The sequence below is a fragment of the Prionailurus bengalensis genome, chromosome E1 (genome assembly GCF_016509475.1).
Source record: "Prionailurus bengalensis isolate Pbe53 chromosome E1, Fcat_Pben_1.1_paternal_pri, whole genome shotgun sequence".
Classification (NCBI taxonomy): domain Eukaryota; kingdom Metazoa; phylum Chordata; class Mammalia; order Carnivora; family Felidae; genus Prionailurus; species Prionailurus bengalensis.
In genome coordinates, this window is record NC_057347.1 from 22729224 (window position 1) to 22752918 (window position 23695).

At 41.8% G+C, this 23695-nt stretch overlaps 1 protein-coding gene across 3 annotated transcripts; it reads left to right on the forward strand.

Moving 5' to 3' along the window:
- Positions 1–1841: 1841 nt before the first annotated feature.
- On the forward strand, positions 1842–22937 carry LOC122485234 (schlafen family member 5-like). 3 transcript variants are annotated; one of them, XM_043583719.1, is made up of 6 exons: positions 1842–1961; positions 2166–2364; positions 13457–14495; positions 15766–15891; positions 20268–20988; positions 21158–22937. In XM_043583719.1, exons 3-6 carry the CDS (start codon positions 13484–13486, stop codon positions 21963–21965), a joined length of 2667 nt encoding a protein of 888 aa, XP_043439654.1. In that variant the 5' UTR covers positions 1842–1961; positions 2166–2364; positions 13457–13483; the 3' UTR covers positions 21966–22937. The 3 variants fall into 3 exon arrangements, with proteins under 3 accessions (XP_043439654.1, XP_043439655.1, XP_043439656.1); XM_043583720.1 differs by lacking the exon at positions 2166–2364; XM_043583721.1 differs by lacking the exons at positions 20268–20988; positions 21158–22937 and adding an exon at positions 17690–17943.
- Positions 22938–23695: the final 758 nt, after the last annotated feature.

Consider the following 23695-nt stretch of genomic DNA (forward strand, 5'->3'; position numbering starts at 1 on the left):
GACCTTCCAGAAGCTTCCAGAGTGTAGGACGGGGAGGGGGCAGTAGAAAGGAAGATGCTGTGCTGTGGCAATTATGACCCCAAAGTGGGTGGAAGCTGAGGTCTTTTGCAGGAAAAGTTGAGGAGACCTGGATAATGTGGAGACCAAAGGGGATGGATGGAAAGGTGGAAAGGAAGGATCCAGTTATACAGCAGTGAAATGAATGATCTAGATACGTGGATACATCTTTCAAACGAAATGTTAAGGAGTTGGAAGCAAGTTCTGCAGAATATATACAATATGCTACTATCTGCACGTGCTCGCTGTGTGAAACAATTTCACGTATGAGTGACATATGCACATGTAATAAAAGTACAGAGAATTGTATGAGTGTAGTAACTTCAAATCTAGAAAATCATCTTGGGTATCAGGTGAGTAGGGGACAGGTGGGATGAGGGAATGAGCAAGAGGTACACAAAACTATTGCTGATGTTTTCTCATTTAGCTGGGTGGTGAATACATGAGTGTTCAATGTATTATTATTTTCGTACTTTCCATACACCTTAGATATTTGACAATACGTTTAAAAATCAAAAAGCAGAACCCCAGAGATGACTACAGGTGGTGTCCTCTAGACTGTTCTCTTCGCTTTGGTTTTCTGGTAACTGGTCAGCATCCTTGTCTCCCTGGCCTGCCCCAGGTTCTACAGAGTCTCCTGCCAGGAGTGACCACATCCTTTCTGAGCATGGATTTGTTTGTTTGTTTTCGGTTTATTTATTTAGTTTAATAATCTACAATTATAAATTATAAAGTCCCAATGTGGGACTCAATCCCATGACCCTAAGATCAAGAGTCTCACGCTCCTCCCACTGAGCCAGCCAGGTGCCCCCGCTGCACGGATTTGAACGCGCTTGGGCAATGAGGCAGACTCATCAGAAACCTGTAGTCCTACATTGACATTTTTCCAGCCCATTAGCTTAAAGCTGCGGACTCTCCCCGTGCCCAAGGGTCTGGTTGGAGCTCATCCCTGCACCGGTCTTGAGAAGTGAGCGCGACAGCGAGCGCCCAAGGGGCCAGACTGCCACAGCCCAGACCCTGCCTGCCCCAGGCACCATAGTTGGCCTCAGTTTCCTTAGCCCCACATCCACTGAGACCTGGAGCTCCCGGGGAGAAGGTAGGAGAGTGTTTGCTGGAAGGACTCCAGTGGTCCTTTGGGCTGGACTCGGGAGTTGGAAGTGAGGAGATGGGGAAACAAACATCTGTTTACCAGAAATTTAAGAGGCCCGAGGAAGGCAGAAGGAGGTCACTCAGGAGAGGGGCAGTTGGGAGTCAAGACGGAACTGAATGCTCCAGGGGCCCCCAAATGCTACTTACGCCCCTGGGGGCGCGGGCTCGGATCAGTTCCCAGGCAGCTGACTCCTCGTCCCCTTCCCCCGGCTGCGCCGTTCCTTGGATGCCCCGAAGGGCGGTGCGCGCGGCCGGGTCCCGTTCCCCCCCGGGAGCGCGGCACGGAGCCAGACCCTTCGTGAGAGCGCCCAGAACACGTTCGTAATAAAATTAGGATGAACGCCCTGAAAACTGACGGTGTCGCGTAAGACCTGGGTGTGAAGTCTGCAGGAGCAGACGAATCCAAAAGACAATTTCTGTTTTCTTTCACCAAAATGCCATCGCCGGAGCCCTCCGGGGTCCCCCCAAACGGCGACACCCGCGGCCAGTCTCGGGTCCCGGTCATCACCCCTTTACAAATTAAAACACCAGCAAAAGGAGGCCGAATGCAACTTCTCGCCTTGGGGAGGAGGCGAGGGCGGGGACGGGGCGGGGGAAGCGAGAAAGCGGAAGCTTAATTTTCTGTTTCCCGCTAAACCACCTCCTCAGTACCCTAGGACAGAGCTCGAGGCTGGTCGGGGCTAGTCGAGCTGGAATCCTGGGGCTGCAGGCCTTTCGAGGAAACACCTGCGGAGCGCGCCGCCAGAGCCTGAGAGGTAGGGGGTAAGGGCTGGAGCGGGGTGGGGAAGGACTGGAGGGAGCGAGGTTGTTCCCGAAACTCCGTCCCTGTTGGCGGGGGGGACCTGCCAGCTTCAAAAAATTAATCAGAAAACAGAGAAGCAACAAAAAAGATCCCCCTTTCCCTCCCCCCAAACCCCACGTGTATCCACCAAAAGTAACCAAGGTTGTTGTCCTTGCAGAACCGGGTTCCCAGGTACACAGAATTGGGACTGTTGGTTTGTCCCACTCTCTCCCGCGCGGGGCTCCTCCCCGTGAGGTATCGCCTAGTTCCCCTGGTGTAAAGCGGGCGCCTTGCAGTCAAAATCCTGGTTGCGGACTTGGGAGGTTCCGTCGCATTCTGCCGGAGGGAGGCGCTCTGCAGAGGAGAAACCTTGGCGGGTAAGGCGTCTCCCGCGCTCCTTTGCACAAATCCAGCAAGAGCTGGGCTTCTTTCCCTCCCCAGGTCTGCGCCCGTCTCCCGAGCTCCCCTGCGCTCCTTTCCCGCTCGGGAGCTTTTGCCCGGCAGTCGGTAGCAACTTCCAACGACAGGCGCACAGTGAGAGATCGGGGAGCCGGGAGGCTGGGAACGCCGAGCGAACAGGGGAGGAGCGGGAGGCGCGCAGCGTCACAGCCTAGGTCTTACCACGCTGAGCTTGATAAAATTTCCCACTGTTCAGGAGCACGAAGAACTTTAGAGGTAAGAACCACATCAGTTACCGGGGCTCCTGAAAGTGAAGCCAGCGAGGTTGTGGCCCGGGGACAAGATAGGGTCAGTGTTCATTGTATTACAAGAAGCTGCGTTCCCAGGATGCCTGTAAGCCCCTGGCTTGCAAGGTCAGTCTTCAAACAGTAACGGCGTGGGGCAGGGTAGGAGGACTCCCAGGGCAGTCCACAAAGCCCTGTATCCCCCAACAAGTGGCTAAAAGAACTCCCGTGGATTCTGTCCAGAGAGGCTAAGCTGCGGTGAATGACTCCATTCCCCATTTGCACATGACTGTCATAGGACGCAGAAGGGACTCCTTGCAGTGGAGTGCCTAAGAGAGGGGGATGCCTAACGGTGCCCCCCCCGCCCACTGATGGCAGGTCTCAGAGCGAAGCCTCTACAAGGAGATGGCGGTTCTGGCTAATGTTGGCGAGGCTATGGCTGCCTTGAAAAGAGAAACTGGTTCCTCTTCAGTCTGCAGGGGGCAGAGGTGAGAGCTCCTATGGCCAGATGAGCCGCTAAGCGTGATAACGTTCCTGTGTCAGAAGTGTTCCTTAAAATGTCACAAGACTCTTATTTTGTTTAAAGAAGAAGATGAAAAATCACTTTAAAAAATTAGAAGAAAAAAGAAGGGACACCTGGGTGGCTCAGTCGCTTGAGCATCCGATTTTGGCCCAGGTCATGATCTCACTGTTGGTGGGTTCGAGCCCTGCATCGGGCTCTGTGCTGACAGCTCAGAGCCTGGAGCCTGCTTCAGATTCTGTGTCTCCCTCTCTCTGGTCACGCTCTGTCTCTCTCCCTCTCAAAAATAAATAAACATTTTAAAAAATTAAAAAAAAAGAAAATGGACAATCACAAGTTTTAGTACCTTTTGCGAATCAAAGAAGAGTGAAATGTGATGATAGCCTCCTGGTCGGAATACGAAATGCACAGGTGTTTATGCCTACCAGAAAACAGAAGTGGGGCACCTGGGTGGTTCAGTTGGTTAAGCCAACAACCCTTGATTTCGGCTCAGGTCATGATCCCAGGGTTGTGGAATCCAGCCCTGCAGCTGGCTCAGCGCTGAGCCTGGAACCTGATTGAAATTCTCTCTCTGCCCCTCTCCCCCGTGTGCTTTCTCTCTCTAAAATAAAATAAAACTAAACTTAAAAAAAGAAAGAAAGAAAGAAAGAAAGAAAGAAAGAAAGAAAGAAAGAAAGAAAGAAAACAGTAATCAATTGCAGTGTTATTGTCATAGCAACAGGACGTTAAGTTTACAACCATTCATAGTTATAGTATCCCTCAAGGCTAATGCACATGATCATAGGCCAGAGCAACAGTCTCTGAAGACCAGGCGTCTTAAGAGGATTCCTTTGCTAGGGGAAAAAAAAAAATCAAGGGGAATTTTATGAAATGGAATACTTCCTGCTTTTATGCACCCGTAATGGAAGGGACAGCATTTTCTCTTATTTTGCTGAGGTAATTTTCACTGGCAATTAGGAGTCCCTGCTGTTTTCCATGCCAAACACTAGATTTCCACTGAGAAGGGAGTTGGCAGGCCTGAAAAGTGTAAATTCACAATTTGCAAGGGAAAAGACAGGGTGGGGTGGTGGTTACTAGCGAATGAATATGGGGCATGCCAAGGTGTCCTTTTGGAGTATGCACGATTTGGGGCTTCAATACCCTAGTCCTATCAAAGGTTTAGTTTCTATGAAAAAATATTAGTAATAACAGGCACATCAATTTCTACTGGTTTTTGAGCTAAGTATATTATAACAAAATATGTTTTACTTTGTTTTCACCATCATTCATACATGTAATTTTTTTAAGTTTATTTACTTATTGGAGAGAAGAGAGAGAGCATGGGGAGGAGCAGAGAGAGAGAGAGAGAGAGAATCCCAAGCAGGCTCTGCGCTGACAGGGCACTAACTGATCTCACTGAGAGATCTTGATCTGAGCTGAAATCAAGAGTTGGATATTTAACTGACTGAGCCACCCAGGTGCCCCTCAGATATGTAATTTTTAATAGCTTTATTGGGGTGTTGTTGACATGAAATAAACTACACATATATATTTTTAAGTAAAGCTCTACACCCAACGTGGGGCATGAACTCAGACCCCAAGAACAAAAACATGTTCTACTAACTAAGCAGTCCGGTGCCCCTCAACTGCACATATTTAAAGTGTACAAGCTGGGGCACCTGGGTGGTTCAGTCAGTTAAACATCTGACTCTTGATTTCAGCTCAGGTCACGATCTCACAGTTGGTGAGTTCTAGCCCCGTGTCGGGCTCTGGGTGACAGCATGGAACGTGCTTGGGATTCTCTCTCTCTCCCTCCTCCTCTCTCCCTCTCGCCCCCTCTCTCTGCCCCTCCCCCACTGTTATGTACATTCAGCACAGGTCTTTGTATGGAAATATGTTTTCATTTTTCATGGGTAAATACTTAGGTGTGAAATGGCTGAGTCATATGGTAAGTGTGTGAAACTATCAAAGTCTTTTCTAAAATGGTTGTATTTATGTTCCCGCCAGGAGTGTGCAAGAGTTCCCTTTTCTCCATATGCTTGCCGACACCTTGTATGGTTAGTCATTTTAGCTATTCTGATAAGTGAGTAGTGCTATCTCAGTGGAGTTTTATTTGCCATTTCCTAATAACATGATGTTGAACAATATTTCATGTACTTATTTGCTCTTCATATATCTTCTTTGGTGAAATATCTGTTCAAATCTTTTATCCATCAAAAAAATTTAAAAAGAAATTTTAATATTTTTATTTTATTTTTGAGAGAGAGAGACAGAGTGCGAGTTGGGGAGGGGCAGAGAGCGAGGGAAACAGAATGTGAAGCAGGCTCCAAGCTCTGAGCTGTCAATGCAGAGCCTGACGCGGGGCTTGAACTATTGGACTGCAAGATCATGACCTGAGCCCAAGTTGGATGCCCAACTGACTGAGCCACTCAGGTGCCCCTAAAAAAATGTTTTTAAATGTTTATTTCCTTTTGAGAGAGAGAGCGAGGGAGGGGGTAGAGAGAATCCCAAGCAGGCTCTGCTCTGAGAGCTGCAAGCCCGATAAGGGGCTCAAACTTACAAATGGTGAGATCGTGACCTGACCTGAGACCAAGAGTTGGATGCTTAACCAACTGAGCTACCCAGGCACCCCATTGTACGTTAAAAAATTTTTTTAATATAATTCATTTTCAAGTTAGCTAACATACAGTATATACAGTGTGCTCTTGGTTTCAGGGGTAGATTCCCGTAATTTGTTACTTATATACAAAACCCAGTGCTCATCCTAACAAGTGCCTATCTCAATGCCCATCATCCATTTTCTCCTCTCCCCTGCCACCCCCATTAATCCTCCATTTGTTCTCTGTATTGGGTTTGCTTCCCTCTGTTTGAAATTATTTTCCCCCTTCCGTTCCCCCATGGCCTTCTGTTAAGTTTCTCAAGTTCCACATATGAGTGAAAACATATGATATCTGTCTTTCTTTGACTGACTTACCTCACTTAGCATAATACCCTCCAGTCCCATCCACGTTGTTGCATCCATTCTCCATTTTTAAATCGGGTTGTTTTCTTATTATTGTCTTTCAAGAATTCTGTATCTAATCTAGATACAAGTGATCAGATATATCATTTGGAAATATTTTCTTCTGGTCAGGGGCTTGTATTTTCATTCTCTTAACAGGTGTCTTGCAAAAAGGTGTTCTTGAAGTCCAACATATTCATTTTTTCTTTTATGTACTGTACATTTAGTGACATCTCTAAAAAAATGTCTACCAAGCCCAAGGTAAAAATATTTTCTCCGATGTTGTCCTCCAGAGGTTTTGAGGTCAAGAGACTGAACATACAAATGGACACTGGCCAGACCATATATGAACACAGAACTCTTGACCCACAATGCTGGAGCAACCACCTCCAGAAGCTAAACCACAGCCCATGCAGCGAAAGTGCTCAGGACTTGGTTAACAACTCCCAGATTCCCTGGTGTGGGGCCCCACTTCTAACTCAGAAGGAACCAAAGAAAGCTAAACAGGCTTCCAAACCAGTCACCCAAGATGTGCCATTTCTAGTAAGCTCACTTCCAGCTTCCCTAGAAAAACAACTTCAAATCAGGGCTTACCCAGGCGAGTGCCTCCCCCCTCCTCTCTCACTATAAAGTTTCCCCAGTCCCCTGCCTGCCTCTGAGTCTCTACCATCGCAAGTGGCTGACTCCCTTGTCACAGTGCACTCTGAATAAATAGCCTCTCATTATTCCCATTTGGGCAGTCTTCATTTATTTCCACATAGTTTCACGTTTTACATTTAGACCTGTGACACATTTTAAATAAATTTTTGTAAACGGCACCAAATATGAATTGAGGTTCATTTCTGTTGTATGTGGATATCCAATTGTTCCAGTCCTCTTTGTTGAAAAAGTAATTACACTTTCTCCACTCGGCATCTTTGTTGTCCATATATATGTGGGTCTATTTCCAGACCCTTTCTTCCATGAATCTGTTTGTCTTTATACTGGTTCCACACTGTCTTGTTTACTATAACTGTATTATAAGGCTTGAAATCATTTAATGTTAGTATTTCCATTTTATTCTTCTTTTAGAGAGATTTAAGTTTAAAATATCTTATGTATTTCCAGTGTTCTTTCTTGCTTCGTGTATATTCATTTTCCAACTAGTATCATTTTCCTGCTGCCTGAAGGCTGGCTTTTGCATTTCTTTTTTTTTTTTTAATTTTTTTTTCCAACGTTTTTATTTATTTTTGGGACAGAGAGAGACAGAGCATGAACGGGGGAGGGGCAGAGAGAGAGGGAGACACAGAATCGGAAACAGGCTCCAGGCTCCGAGCCATCAGCCCAGAGCCCGACGCGGGGCTCGAACTCATGGACCACGAGATCGTGACCTGGTTGAAGTCGGATGCTTAACCGACTGCGCCACCCAGGCGCCCCTGGCTTTTGCATTTCTTACATTGGAGTTCTACTACAAATAAATCCTTTCAGCTTTTATCAGTTTGAGAAAGTTTTTATATCACCTTCTTTTTTGATTAATTTTTAAAATTGAAATGAAACTCATATAATAAAAATTAATCATTTATTTTATATTTTCTTTAAAATTTTAATGTTTATTTATTTTTGAGAGACAGAGCATGAGCGGGGGAGGGGCAGAGTGAGAGGGGGGACACAGAATCCAAAGCAGGGTCTAGGCTCTGAGCTCTTAGCACAGAGCCCGATGTGGGGCTTGAACTCATGAACTGCAAGATCATGACCTGAGCTGAAGTCAGATGCTTAACCGACTAGGCCACCCAGGTGCCCTAGAATTAATCATTTTAAAGTGAACAAATCAGCAGCATTTAGGACATTCACAGTATTGTACAACCGCCACCTCCGTCGACCTTCAAAATATTTTCATCACACCCAGATAAAACCTCATTGAACGACTACGCACCAGCCCCCTCTTCCTCTAGCACTTGGCAATCAACCCTCTTTCTGTTTCAATGACTTTATCCATTCTGTGTATTTCTCATAAATGAAATTTTACAATATGTGACTGTCTTAGTTCAGGCTGCTATGACAAAAATACCATAGACTGGGTGGCTTAAACAGTGAATATGTATTCATCACAATTCTGGAGGCTACGAAGTCCAAGATCAAGGTATTGGCTGATCTGGTCTGGTGAGGAAAATTCCTGGTTTGCAGATAACTGCCATGGTGGAGAGAGCAGAGAGAGAGGAAGCAAGCTCTCTTGTACTTCTTCTTATCATGGCACTAGACTCATCATTAGGGTTCCACCCTCATGGCCTAATTACCTCCACAGAGTTCACAGCAGCTAAGACCATCCCCATGGGGATTAGGGTTTCAACATATGAATTCTGGGGGGGATATAAATATACGGTCCATAGAGTGACCTTTTGTGTCTTGCTTCTTTCACTTAGGATAATGTTTTCAAGGTTCTCCCATGTTGAAGCATGTGTCAGTACTTAACTCCTTTTTATGGCTGAATACTATTCTATTGTATGGTTTGTAGCACATTTTGTTTATCCATTCATGTGTTGATGGCCACTTGAGTTGTTTCCACCTTTTGGCCTTTGTGAATAGTTCTGGTATGAACATTTATGACTTGTTTGAGCCTAAAGGATTTGCTGGATCAGATGCTAATTCTATGTTTAACTTTTGTTGTTTTTGTTGTTTTAGAGAGAGAGGGTGAATGGGGGAGGGGCAGAGTGAGATAGATAGATGATAGATAGATAGATAGATAGATAGATAGAAAGAAAGAAAGAAAGATAGATAGATAGATATGTAGAGAATCTTAACCTCGATCCCCTGACCCTGGGATCATGACCTGAGCTGAAATCAAGAGTTGGACACTCAATCAACTGAGCCATGCAGGTGCCTCTACATTTAACTTTTTAAAGACTCTTCAAACTGCTTTTCACAATGACTGCTTCCTTTTTACATTCCAGCAGCAGTGTTATGTGATTCCTGTTTCTCTACCTCCTCACCAATACTTGTTATTTTCCTTCTATCATCATCATCATCTTCATCACCACCACCACCACCATCCTGATAGGTGTGAAGTGGTATCTCATTGTGGTTTGGGTTTGTGTGTGCCTAATGACTAATGGTGTTGAGCATCTTTTCATATGCTTATTGGCAATTTGTAAATCTTCTTTGGAGAAACATCTATTCAAGTCCTTTGTCCATTTAAAAAATTGGATTGTTTGTCTTTTTGTTGTTAACTTAATTTTTGAAAAACATTTTCACTGGGTATAGAACTCTAGGTTCATAGTTTGTTTTTCTTTCACTGGTTTAAAGACGTTTATCCATTATCTTGTTTTGTTTCTGAAAAAGAACAAAACAAAACAACAACAACAAAAAATCCTAATGTCATCCTTTGTCCTTCTGTGTGTATAATGTATCTTTTTCCTCTGGTTGCTTTTAAGATTTTTCTCATAATCATTGGTTTTGGTCAATTAAATGAAGATGCACTTTGGTATTGTTTTCTTTGTATTTTTAGTGCTTGGAGCTTGTTGAATATTGTGGATCTTGATCTTAATTTTTTACAAGTTACACCAAATTTGGAAAATTTTCAGCCATTTTTTCTTTTAAAATGTTTTTCTTATTTTATAGAGGAGAGTGATCTAGTCCCTGGTACTCTATTCTGTCTGGGAGTGGGAGTCTCATGTGTGTAGTTTTGAGACACATAGTTTCATAAGACATAATAAGAAAATCAGTGGCCTCTTACCCTCTACTCTGCCCCCTTTTTCTGCTCTCTAGGCATCCTCTTGCCTCTTTGGCTTTTTTGTTCAGGATTACTTATATATTTCTAAACAACATGCTTATGTTTACACACCTCCCCCCCCCCCACCTTAAATGCTGTCTGTTTCTGGAGATAATGACCTCCCTCCTCCACATTTCACAACCCCTTTTCTTCCTACATCCTGCCAGTATGATTACGTCATCATTTCCGGTCAGAACAATATTCAGGGTTGATAATATTATGACTGTCATTTTGTTTATAGCTATGCCATGTAATCAGTTACAGGTATGGTTTTTGATACTAGTTTTCATTTTGTTCTTAGAGTTATTGTCTTATGTTTGTATTTACATGTTTTCCCAAGTCCCTATTACTAATTCAGCCCCAAACTCTCTACCTCTTCAGCTGACTAACACATGAAGCATCCCATTGGTTGTATAGTGTCCATCCACTGAAGCCTGAAGGCATCTTGTTCCCATTTTGGATAGTGATCCTCTAGGCCTGCCCCACAGCTGTCGTTCTGGGGTCCCATCCAGAGGATTGTGTTGGCTTCTTTTCTTTTAATTTAAATTTTAGTTAGTCAGCATACAGTGCAATATTGGTTTCAGGGGTAGAATTCATCACTTACATACAACATGCAGTGCTCATCACAGGTGCCCTGCTTAATCTCCATCACCCATCTAGCCCATCTCCTACTCATCTGCCTCCATCAACCCTCAGTTTGTTCTCTACAGTTAAGGGTCTCTTGTGGTTTGTTTCTCTCTCTTCTCTTCCCCTCCTTCCCATATGTTCTTCTGTTTTTTTCCTTAAATTCCACATCTGAGGGAAATCATAGGTATTTGTCTTTCAATGATTGACTTATTTCACTTAGCGTAATACATTCTAGCTCCATCTACGACATTTCAAATGGCAAGAGTTCATTCTTTTTGATGGCTGAGTAATATTCCATTACATATATGTATACATATATATTTAAATTTTTTTTTACTGTTTATTCATTTTTTTGATAGAGACAGAGAGTGAGTGGGGGAGGGGAAGAGAGAGAGGGAGACAGAATCTGAAGCAAGCTCCAGGCTCTGAACTAATAGCACAGAGCCCGACATGGGGCTTGAACTCATGGACCATGAGATCATGACCTGAGCTGAAGTCGGACACAACCGACTGAGCCACCCAGACGCCCCTATATATATATATATCTTCTTAATCCGTTCATCAGCTGATGGACATTTGGGCTCTCTCCATAGTTTGGCTATTGTTGATCATATTGCTATAAACATTGGGGTGCATGTAGCCCTTCAAATCTGTATTTTTGTATCCTTTGGGTAAATACCTAATAGTGCAATTGCTGGATCATAGGGTAGTTCTATATTTAGTTTCTTGAGGAAACTCCCTACTGTTCTCCAGTGTGGCTGCACTAGTTTGCATTGCTACCAACAGTGCAAGAGGGTTCCCCTTTCTCCACATCCTCGCCGACACCTGTTGTATCTTGTTAATTTTAGTCATTCTGACAGGAGTGAGTTGCTATCTCATCATGGTTTTGATTTGTATTTCCCTGATGATGTTTCCCTGATGATGAGTGATGTTGAGCATCTTTTCATGTGTCTGTTAGCCATCTGTGTGTCTTCTTTGGAAAAAGGTCTATTCATGTCTTCTGCCCATTTCTTAACTGGGGTTGTTTGTATTTTGGGGGTTGGGTTTGATAAGTTCTTTACAGATTTTGAGTACTAACCGTTTATCAGGTATGTCATTTGTAAATTTCTTATCCCATTTGGTAGGCTGCCTTTTAGTTTTGTTGATTGTTTCCTTTGCTGTGCAGAAGCTTTTTATCTTGGTGAAATCCTGATAGTTCGTGTTTGGTTTTGTTGCCCTTATCTCCAGCAATGTGTCTAGTAAGAAGATGCTACAGTTGTGGTCAAAGACGTTGCTGCCTGTGTTCTCCTCTAGAATTTTTATGTTTTCCTGTTTCACATTTAGGACTTTCATCCATTTTTAATTTATTTTTGTTTATGGTGTAAGAAGTTTCATTCTACTGCATGCTGCCATCCAATTTTCCCAGCACCATTTGTTGAAGAGATTGTCTTTTTTTTCCATTGGATATTCTTTGCTGCTTTCTCGAAGGTGAGTTGACCGTATAGTTGTGGGTTCATTTCTGGGTTTTCTATTCTGTTCCATTAATCTATGTGTCTGTTTTTGTGCCAGTACCATACTGTCTTGATGACTATAGCTTTGCAGTACAGCTTGAAATCCAGAATCGTGATACCTCCAGCTTTAATTTTCTTTTTCAGGATTGCTTTGGCTATTTGGGGTCTTTTGTGGTTCCACAAATTTTAGGACTTTTTGTTCTAGCTCTATGAAAAATGCTGTTGGTATTTGGATAGGGACTACAATAAATGTGTAGATTACTTTGGGTAGTATAGACATTTTCACAATGTTTGTTCTTCCAATCCATTAGCATGGATTACTTTTCCATTTCTTTGTGTCCCCTTCAAATTCTTTCATTAGTGTTCTATAGTTTTCAGAGTATGGATTGTGTTTTCTTCTCTCTCTCGGGTTCTGTCTTTGGTTTCCTGCAACCTGTTTTTAAGGAAGGAAGCTGGATGAGGAGATAGCAGGACATCTTGGTTCACAAAGAATTGTCTTTTGATGGAGACCTGTGTAATTATGTGTGAGTTGGTCTAGTCACTCCTTATTTTTACTCAACTGCTACCAAAGAGTTAAAGATAAGCAGCTGCAGAAATGTGCATCCCTCACACTGCCCTTCCATCATGAGGTGTGGTTATCAAGATGATGTGTGCACACTTTCACTCAGCTTTACCTCTTCTGAGATTCCCTGTTGTCACTTAAAGTTTAGGAAATGCCAAAAGCCCACCTCAACCTGCCAGCTGGGTTGATCCAAACAGTCAATAATTTGTCCGTTTCTAATAAATTATGTATGTGTGTGTATATGTATATACTTACATATATGTATATACTTACACATATGTATATACTTACATATGTATATACTTATATATGTATATGTATATACTTACATATATGTAAAACTTACATATATATGTAAGTTTTCATGAGATGAGAACTTTTTGAACGAGGGAAAGCTTAAAGATCTGTTCCATAGCAACAATCCAAGAATAGCCCAGTCTCAGTGAGAGGAGAAGGAGCACCGAGAAAATCAATACACATCAGCACACCCCGGGGACATCACTGACAGTGAAAACTTTCTGGTTGCATTGCAGCCCCCGTCCTCATGTATCTTTGCACAATTTCTACTTTTCTGCAGGTGATCTGGGAGACTTTGCCACTCAGAGATTATGGCGCAAACAGTTACTAAAATCACAGCATCAAAATAGGCTCTTGATCATTTCTCAGTGGCAGTGGGCTTCCAGTAGACTTAGCTCCTCCCCTTGGCCTCTGCACTTATTTCATGCACGAAAGTGGCTTCAAACTCTGTGTGCATAAATGAAGTGACCAACTTCAGAAGAGTGGCCTCAAAGTGTCAGTTTTCCCACCTCCCCTATGCTTGTCCTCTTCTAATCGTTCTGTCTTCCTGTTTCTTATATTTCAGGGTAGGAAAAGGACCTGTGCTGAGAAGATGAGTCTCAAGGTTGATTTGGAAACAAACTTTGCTGAATGTGTCTTAAATGCAGGAAAGATCATCCTTGGGGATACACAAAGGAAAGAAATGAATCCTGAATTGCGGAAAAAACAGAGGGAAAACATCTTGAAAGCAATATGTGCTCTGCTGAATTCTGGTGGCGGAGTGGTCAAGGCTGAGATTGAGAACAAAGACTACAATTATGAAATCCATGGAGTAGGCCTGATGATGCCTTCAATTTTTAAAGACTATTTAGATGAGATGCAGCAGGGAGAACTCTTTTTGATTTTTGTGAGATCCTGGAACGCAGATGCCTCTGGTGTACGAATCGCTACCTTGTGCTCCAATTTGCACTATAGATACAGAGCATCTACTGATGTCATGGATTCTAAGGAAGCATTGGCATTCCTCAAAGGGAAAACTCAGACTCTTAGGAATACTGATTCCAGTTCATTAAGTCCACACAAAGTTCAGGTTGGTGTGCGAAACGAGTATAACATAAGGGCCTCAGCTGCTGCTGTATTCACTAGAACTCAGCTTCAGTACCTAGAAAAGCTCAACTTTACTAATTCCCTCCACGTTGAATTTAAAATGTTCTCAACAGAGGAGTCACAGTGCTTTCACGAGAGTCTCCCCAGTTGTGTTTCTGCATTTGCAAACACTGAAGGAGGGTATATATTTTTTGGTGTGCATGATGAGACCCATGAAGTCATTGGATGTGAAAAGGAGAAAATAGATTTTGACATGTTGAAGGCTTGTATTGATTCCTGTATTAGGAATCTCCCTGTCCATCATTTCTGTACACAGAAGCATGAGATAAAATATGCTGTCAAATTCCTTGAAGTACACAATCAGGGGACCCTCCATGGATATGTCTGTGCAGTCAAGGTGGAACAATTTTGCTGTGCAGTGTTTTCCAAGATGCCCAGTTCCTGGCAGGTGAAGGACAATTGTGTGAAACAGCTGGACACGAAGCAATGGATAGCTTGGATGATGGAAGCCGACCCAGGTCAGGGAGCAGAATCCACAATGATTATAATGTTCATTTGGGGGGACAGAAGGGGAGAGGTGAGGAGGGAGGAACTAGGGTATTATTTCAAGATCTAGGCAAAGAAAAGCACTGTCTTAATTGCACATGCCTGATTTGTGATTTCCGATAGATACAGTTGGTAGGTCACTGCACTTCACTCCCTCTGCCTATCTTGAATACCCTGCATTCAGCAAAAAGATGTTGCCCTGGGCTAATAGACCTACTAGAGGTTGGTGCAGGGGGCTGTCTGACCTAGTAATTTTTATTTTCACTCCCTTTCTTGTGTTCATTTTGAAGTCTCTTCTTTACCTTTCTGAATATGAACTCCTTTAATTATTCAGGAAATTCTTTTTCACGTGCACATATGTGTCATCTTTAACCCAACCATCACTTTTCCCTGCCTTTCCGTTCTTGGTCCCTGGAATAAATATTCTCCCTTTCTCATCGCCCCTCTTCCATTCTGAACCCAAACACAACTAGTCCATGGCTAGCTCTCTCCTTTCCTACTTTTCCTTTTCAAAGTGAACATGTGCTACTCACCAAGAATGATAAGCCAGAGTAGTATTGGTGATGTACATCCCACTTGGAAAAAGAAAGTCCAAGATGAAATGAGACAAAATAAATTAATGGTAACATCTTCAAAAATCCACAAAAATAAAGAACATTTCAGAGTCTTCTCAGAAATATGTATCCATTGAACTTTATTCCTTCTTTTTAAAAAATTTTTATTTATTTATTTTGAGAGGGATAGAGAGAGCACATGAGCGGGGGAGAGAGGTGAGGTGGGGAGGGGAGAGAGAGAGAGAGAGAGAGAGAGAGAGAGAGAGAGAGAGAGAGAGAGAATCTCAAGCAGGCTCCATGCTCAGTGTGAAGCCTAATGTGGGGCTCAATCTCATGACCATGAGATCATGGCCTGAGTCGAAATCAAGAGTTGGATGCTTAACCAGCTGAGTCACCCAGCACCCCAAACCTTATATACTTTCTAATTGTATTTTTAAAATGTAAGCATTCTAAAAAATAAAACATGAGTTTCAATAGAATACAATTAAATGAAAACTATTTCTCCATGTAGTACCTCACCCTGCCCAAGATATCAATAAACTTTCTTGAGTTGACTCAGAATGTATACACAAGGATCTGTGGGCCAAGGCTTTGGGTTCTAAGACAAAGTGAAAGACTACAACATAGCTTAGCTATAATTTGGAGTCTGCATTTTTGCATATTGAACTGTTACTTCTTACTTCCTAAGATCTTTCCAGATTTTCTGAGATGGTCCTTGCATTGAGTTTGTCATCCACTACACCCCGCAGCAGGACTGTGTGCACTCATAAGAATTTTGAATGTCTGGAAGCGCAGCAAAAACGTATCTTTCCAGGTAATTCATGTCTGGTTGCTTTGGAACATGTTGGTTGTTCATTCATATGAAAAAACCCTGGACTCCTATTTATATTATAGAAAAAAAATCAATTCCAGAAGGTTTAAGGACTTAAATGTCAGAAACAAACCCTTGAAACTTTAGTAGATGTACACAAATAATTTTGCATCATTGAGGTAGGACAGGATTTCCTACACTAGACCTAAAAATATTAACCTTAAACAAGAAGATTGATAAATTTCACCACACTAAAATTAAGAACTTATGTTACTCAAAAGATACCTTAAAGAGAGTGAAAGAATCCATGACAAACTTGAAGAAGATTATGAAATTCATGCAGTTGACAAAGAACTGGTATCAAGAATATACAAAGAATTTACAAAACTTGTTAAAAGCACAAACCACCTCGTAGACAAATACACAGTAGTTATAAAGATGTATTTCTCCGAAAAGGAAACACGCATGTCCAATAAACTTAGGAAGGGCTGTTCAAGCTATCGGGATGAGTGAAACGCACTTCAAAACCACAAGTAGATACCATCCTACACTATTTAATTGAAATAACAGATGTTGGAGACGTTCTGGGTAATCAGAATCTTTTTTTTTTTTAGCGAGATACAGAAAGAACGTGAGGGGGGAGAAGAGCAAAGGGAGAGAGAGAATCCCAAGCAGGCTCCATGCTCAGCACGTAGCCCAGTGCGGGGCTCAGTCCCACCACCCTGGGATCATGACCCAAGCAGAAATCAAGAGTTGGATGCTCAACCAATTGAGACACTCCAGCCCCCTAATCAGAATTTTTGTACATTGCTGCTATGAATTAAATTGGGTTAGGGGCGCCTGGGTGGCTCAGTCGGTTAAGCATCTAACTTCAGCCAGGTCACGATCTCGCGGTCCGTGAGTTCGAGCCCCGCGTCAGGCTCTGGGATGATGGCTCAGAGCCTGGAGCCTGTTTCCCATTCTGTGTCTCCCTCTCTCTCTTCCCCTCCCCCGTTCATGCTCTGTCTCTCTCTGTCCTAAAAATAAATAAACGTTGAAAAAAAAATTTTTTTTAAATAAAAAATAAATTGGGTTAATCCCTTTAGACTAAATTGGTCATTTGGATATTATACCCGTCAGTAACTTTTTCTAGTTTCTAGGGAAGCATGTGTACATATGCATCAAGAGATGTCTAAAATTGGAGCGATCCCCGTGACTGCTCTAGGTTACTATTTGTATTGTAGTATATTCACCTAGTGGAATACTATTCAGCAGTGAAAATGAATGTACTACAAATATATGCAAGCATAAGGCTGAATCTGAGTGACATAAGTATATCTTGTCATGACTTTACTCATAGATTTACCCAATTCTTTTATTGATTGTGTAGTGTTTCCTAGTATTCCTAAACATAGATGTTACTAATTTTAGCTGCTTTTATTGTAAAATATACTCTACGTACAGAAAGTACGTTGGGTGTAGAGATTACTTAACTAAATTTAAACTTTAAAAAAGAATAATTAGTACGCAGCAAAACCTGTGTAACCACCACCTAGGTCAAAAAATAGAACTTTGCAAACTACCCTGCTACCACTTCTTTAACCAGTCCTTTCTTTGATGGAATTTTATATGACACCTAATTTTTTTCTATTTTCAACAATGCTACAATATACATTTTTCTAAAAATGCCTTGAGGTGTTCCTTAAAGATAAATTCCAAGTAGTAACAATTGCTGGTACCCTTCGGTGAACGTTGCCAAATCGTAATTCAAAACATAGACCAGAATCCACCAAATGGTATTATCATGGCATTTCTCTTCTAGAAGAAGCTTGGAATCATTTTGTTCCACCTAAAAGAAAAGGACATGTGGAGATTATTTTGATGGCAACCACATGAAATTGATAAATGACTTTGGGAAGAATTGTCATTTTTACAACAGTGAATTTCCTCATAGGTGAACATGGGATGTTTGGCCATTTATTAAAGTCTTCTTTTACTATATTTCATCAAACCCAAGGAAACAATATTGTATTATTATTTTATTTACCACGAATAAAGAAAATATTGCCAATTAAATTAGAAGATGTATCTTGATTTCAGAGATATTAAAGTACACTTATAATCAGTGAAATAGGTTACATCTCTTGATTGTTTCTATTGTATCTGTATTGTTGCTATATATGTCAAATTTTATTCCTAGAATGATAAGTCAGCCAGAGAAAGACAAATACCATATGACTTCACTCCTATGTGGAATTTAAGCAAGAAAGCAAACAAAGAAAAAAAAAGAGGCAAACCAAAAAACAGACTCTTAACTATAGAGAAAAACTGGTGACTATGAGAGGGGAGGGGTGGGGGGTGGGTGAATAGGTGATGGGCATTAAGAGTCACTTATCATGATAAGCATTGAGTAATGTATAGAATTGCGAAATCAATGTATTGCACACCCGAAACTAGTGTAATACTATATTCTAACTACCCTAAATTAAAAAGTTTAAATTTATTACTAGAAGGAGATCCTTATATGATAATAATTTCTGATTGTGAATTGCTGGCATTTAGGAAAGCTCTTAGCTTTAAAATATACATTATACCATTTCCAAACATTTTACTTAATAATCGTATTAATGTAAAACCAAAGGTAGTTTTGAACTAACCTTTCCTATGTTTATATATTATTCCTTTACTTAGTTGAAATTGTTGCTCAATAATTTGTAAATGATGTTAAATTAAAATAGGAGGAGGAGGAGCCCTTAGTTTAGTCCATTGTATAGAAAATAACTTTAGTATTTGTCTGAGCCCAGACCAATGGTACTGGCGTGTCCAGATTACTTCCTGGCTACTTGATGTACCACAGGTATCTTAAACTGAACGTTTCCAAAATCAGTCTTCCATGCTGACAATCTCCTACTTGTTCTGTATATTCTGAATATTAATCTGTATGAAGTATTCTTTTCCTGCCATTTCTTCCACATTGTGTCTATGAATTGGAGAGTCCATACTCCATCCAGCCAATCACAGAAATCTGGATTCATGCTTGTGTCTTCCATCTACCCTGAATTTAAAATTTAAATTTTGTGTTTATTTTTTTCCTGGGGAGAAGGTTCATAGATTTTGTTAGAGTTCCGATTTGGGCTTGTGATGCCAAAAGTTTCAAGAACCCTTTTTATACATATGAAACACCTAAATCTCTTTTTAAAAAATACTTATAAAAATTAATTTTTAAAATTTACATATATAAAATGGGCTTTTTTCTTAAAGAATTCTAAAGGTTTTTAAAGGTATAGATTCAAGTAACCACCACCAGAGTAAAGACACAGAATAGTTCCATCACCCAAAAAAGGCCCCTTCATTCTGTCCCTTTGTGGTCAGAATTCTCCAATCCCTAACCCTTAGCAGCCGTTGATCTATTTTTCATCCCTATAATTTTGCCTTTCACAAAATGTCATGTAGGACACCTCATATAGTTTATAACCAATGATAGGTGTTTCTTCCTGATTTATGGAGACCTAATTGGCATATAACATCATCTATATAAGGCGTACAGCATGGGTTTTTTCCCCCTATTTTTAAAAAAATCTTTCATTTTTTAAAGTAATCTCTACACCCCACACGAGGCTCAAACTCACACCCCCAAGATCGAGTTGCATGCTCCACCACCTGAGCCAGCTGGGAGCCCCCAAAATGATTTTTTTCAAACCTGTACATATTACACAATGATGACCACAATAAAGTTAGCTAACATACCCATCACTTCACATAATTACCATACGTGTGTGTGTGTGTGTGTGTGTGTGTGTGTGTGTGTGTTGAGAACATCTACGTTCTCTCTTAGCAACTTTCACATATATCACACAGTATTGTTAACCCTAGTCAGCGTTGCCAGGTGCTAAGATGGCACCATAAGGCCTTTTTCTCCATCCTCATTTCCTCCTTTGTGCCTTTCACTTTAGACATCACAACACAAACTTCTTGGAGGTGCTTGCATGAGTTTCTTGTCTTGTGCTTTACTCATGAGTCCCCTGTTGCCTATCTCTCCATTCTCGCATCCTTCAGAGGGCTAACTCACAGCCATCCCTTAAGCAGCTCCGGTGTCTCCTTCTTCAGAAAGACTTCCACATTTTCTTTTTTCCTGAGGGCTCCCTCTCCTTGATGATTGCATAATGCTCTGTGCACTTCTTGCCCATTGAATTTACCACTTTGTATAATTATTGTTTGTCTCTGTTATGCCAGTCACTTATCATCTCCATTGGACTGGGAATTGTTTTATTTCCTATCACTAATGCATCCTTATGCTGACACGTGGTTGGGCCCAAATGTGGATTGAATCTATTACGGATAATGATGATTCTAGCTTGTTTGCAGATTCTCGAATTTATTCCAATTCTTTTCCTGTTTAGTATTACCAGACAGAATGGTGTATACACCAGAAAGCGTCTACAAGGAGCTGTTCTCAACACATAAAGGACTCAAAAACTTAATAAATAAGGAAATGTGCTCTTTCTCTCAAGGAATATTGATATTCTCTCGAAGCTGGGCTGTGGACGTGGGTCTGCAAGAGAAGCAGGGAGTCATCTGCGATGCTCTTCTGCTTTCCCAGAACAACACCCCACGCCTCTACACTATCCTCAGCGAGTGGGACCCAAGCTGGAAGGGCTACTCTAGGAAAGTCGCCCGCGTCTTAAAACAGACGCTGGTGAACACAGGTGGCTACACTGGGAAATTGTGTGTCACTCCCTTGATCTTCCTACTGAATCCTGATAATACAGCAACGACTCTTCATGATTTGGATTTGCAAATTTACCCCAACTCCTATAACCTTAGGACCACCCAGCACATGGAAGCTCTGTTACGGTCCCTTGTGATAGTCTTGCTCGGATTCCGATCTTTCTTAAGTGAAGAGCTGGGCTCTGAGGTTTTCAGCCTCCTCACAGATAAACAGTATGAGTTGCTTTCAAAGAACATTCGCATGACTAGAGAACTGTTTGTTCATGGCTTACCTGGATCAGGGAAGACCATCCTGGCTCTTAGGATAATGGAGAAGATCAGGAATGTGTTTCACTGTCAACCAGATGATATTCTTTACATCTGTGAAAATCAGCCTCTGAAGAATTTTGTGAGGTATGCAGCCTAACTATAATGATTTTTTAAAAATAATTTTGGCTGGTGTGGTTTTAAGTTCGCATGTGAAAAGTCATATTGCAATGACTAGGTCCAGATGTGTTTAAGAGTATAATTGGCTTCCTTTGTTTGAGTGGGGTAACTTGACTGTGTTTCTCTACATTTTCAGCCAGAGACATGTCTGCCAGGCAGTGACCCGGAAAACCTTCATGAAAAATGACTTCCAAAAGATTAAGCACATCATCATCGATGAAGCTCAGAATTTTCGCACTGAGGATGGAGACTGGTATGAGAAGGCAAAAGCCATCACTCAGAGAAAAAAGGATTGCCCAGGAATTCTCTGGATCTTTCTAGACTACTTTCAGACTACCCACTTGAGCTGCAGTGGCCTCCCTGCTCTCACAGCCCAGTATCCAAGAGAAGAGCTCACCAGAGTGATCCGTAATGCAGATCCAATAGCCAAATACCTACAAGAAGTAATGCAGGAGGTCAGAGAAAATCCTCCATGTAACATCCCGCCTGCGTCCCTGGAGATGGTTCATAAAGCTGAATGGGCTCAGGGTATTCCGGGCTACGTGGAGATTATGGAGTACTTGGACATGGAAGATATGGTGTTCCAAGTAGCAAAGAAATGCCACTTTCTCTTTAGGAATGGTTATTCTCCCAAGGACGTTGCTGTGCTTTTCAGCAAAGCAAGTGAAGTGGAAATATATAAAGATAAGCTTCTAAGAGCAATGAGGAAAAGAAATACATCTCAGCTCGATGGGGAATCTGATCTTTTAGTACAGATCCAAGATGCATCGGATATCATGGCCAATCACATTGTGTTGGACAGTGTCCGTCGATTTTCAGGCCTGGAAAGAAACATCGTGTTTGGGTTCAACCTAACAGCTGAGCCAGATATTTTCCATAATCTTCTGCTCTGTCTGGCTTCCAGGGCAAAGAAACATCTCTATATTCTGAAGGTTCCTATTTGACAGGAAGATCCCAGGCTAAGAAACAATTAGGTAGCTCTCATCTCTAGTTAACCATGAAACTATTTGATCTAAACATTGAATTATCGAGTATTTTATGAGCACTCACTCTGAGCCATGTACTCTCCTAGGTGCTGGGGATCAGGGGTAGGGTATCAAACTAGGCAGACAAGATTTCTTCTTTAGGGCAGAGGTAAATCACAGACAAGTAAACAAATACAAGTACAAGACATTTCAGATAGGGGCACCTGGTTGGCTCAGTTAAGTCTCCAACTGTTGATTTTGGCTCAGGTCATGTTGTCATGGTTTGTGAGATGGAGCCCTCCTGTCAGGCTCCATGATGACAGCACAGAGCGTGCTTGGGATTCTCTCTCTCCCTCTCTCTGCCCCTACCTCATGTTTGCTCTCCCCCACTCCTCTCTTTCAAAATAAATAAATAAATATAAAAAAAGAAATTTCAGATAGTAATTAGGGTCATCAGAATAGTAATTAGAGGGCCCTGAGATGCAGACATGGTGTGTGTGTGTGTGTGTGTGTGTGTGTGTGTGTGTGTGTGTGAACACGTAGGCAGGTATAGAGGGAAGAGCTGGTTATTCATGGTGGCTGAGGAAGCACTCAATGAGGGAAGGAGTCACAGGAATATCTCTGAGCCATATGTGCCAGGCAGACTCAGATATTGTGACTTTTAAAAAAATATTTTCACTATTTTCAATACAGCAATGGTGCAGAAATGCTTGATATCATGTACTGGGAGAGTATGAAGGACACAGAGAGGTCATGTGTCTGGCCTTTTATGGGCCAGGAATGGTTGTGGAATATTTCAAAATATAAGATCAGAAAGTACAAACTGCAATTTTTTAGAAACCACATTACACGATTCTTTTCCATTAAGTTTTTTTTTTAATGTTTATTTATTTTTCAGAGAGAGAGAGAGAGAGAGCACAGGCTAGGGGCAGAGAGAGAGCAACACACAGCATCTGAAGCAGGCTCCAGGGTCTGAACTGCCAGCACAGAGCCCAATGCAGGGCTTGAACTAGTGAACTGTGAGATTGTGACCTGAGCTGAGGTCCACTGCTTAACCAGCTGAGCCAACCAGGCATCCCTATGCCTTTCCATTTTTATTCTGTTAGTGATGGTAGTAATGCTGATCACTATCTTTGAAAACATTTTGTGTGCCTTTTGGTTATTTGGGATCTTGAGTCCTTAGCTCTGCTTTAATATTATTCCCGTGGAGAAAATAGGTTATTGCATGAACCTATTCCCCAGGGAGACACAATTCCCCAGAGAGACACATTGTATTTTATTTCTTTTTTTTTTAAATTTTTTTCAATGTTTATTTATTTTGGGGACAGAGAGAGACAGAGCATGAACGGGGGAGGGGCAGAGAGAGAGGGAGACACAGAATTGGAAACAGGCTCCAGGCTCTGAGCCATCAGCCTAGAGCCCGACGCGGGGCCCGAACTCACGGACCGCGAGATCGTGACATGGCTGAAGTCGGACGCCTAACCGACTGTGCCACCCAGGCGCCCCTGTATTTTATTTCTTAATTTTAAAATAAAAGGGCCTTAAGAAGATGAATGTACTGGACTTAAAAGGTCCATTTTGCTTTTAATTTAATCTAATAGCCAATGAAATTATAAAGTAAATATACAATATCTTTATTCTGCAGAATCTTGAGGATTTCAGCTAGTTTCTCAAAGGCTATTGCTATAGAAGAATTTAGGAAGTCTTTA

Coding starts and splice junctions, on each gene's coding strand:
- LOC122485234 (XM_043583719.1), top strand. CDS start 13,484: ATGAGTCTCAAGGTTGATTTGGAAACAAACTTTGCTGAATGTGTCTTA. Junction 14,496..15,765: donor GATGATGGAAGCCGACCCAG/GTCAGGGAGCAG, acceptor TTACTTCCTAAG/ATCTTTCCAGATTTTCTGAG. Junction 20,989..21,157: donor CCTCTGAAGAATTTTGTGAG/GTATGCAGCCTA, acceptor CTACATTTTCAG/CCAGAGACATGTCTGCCAGG.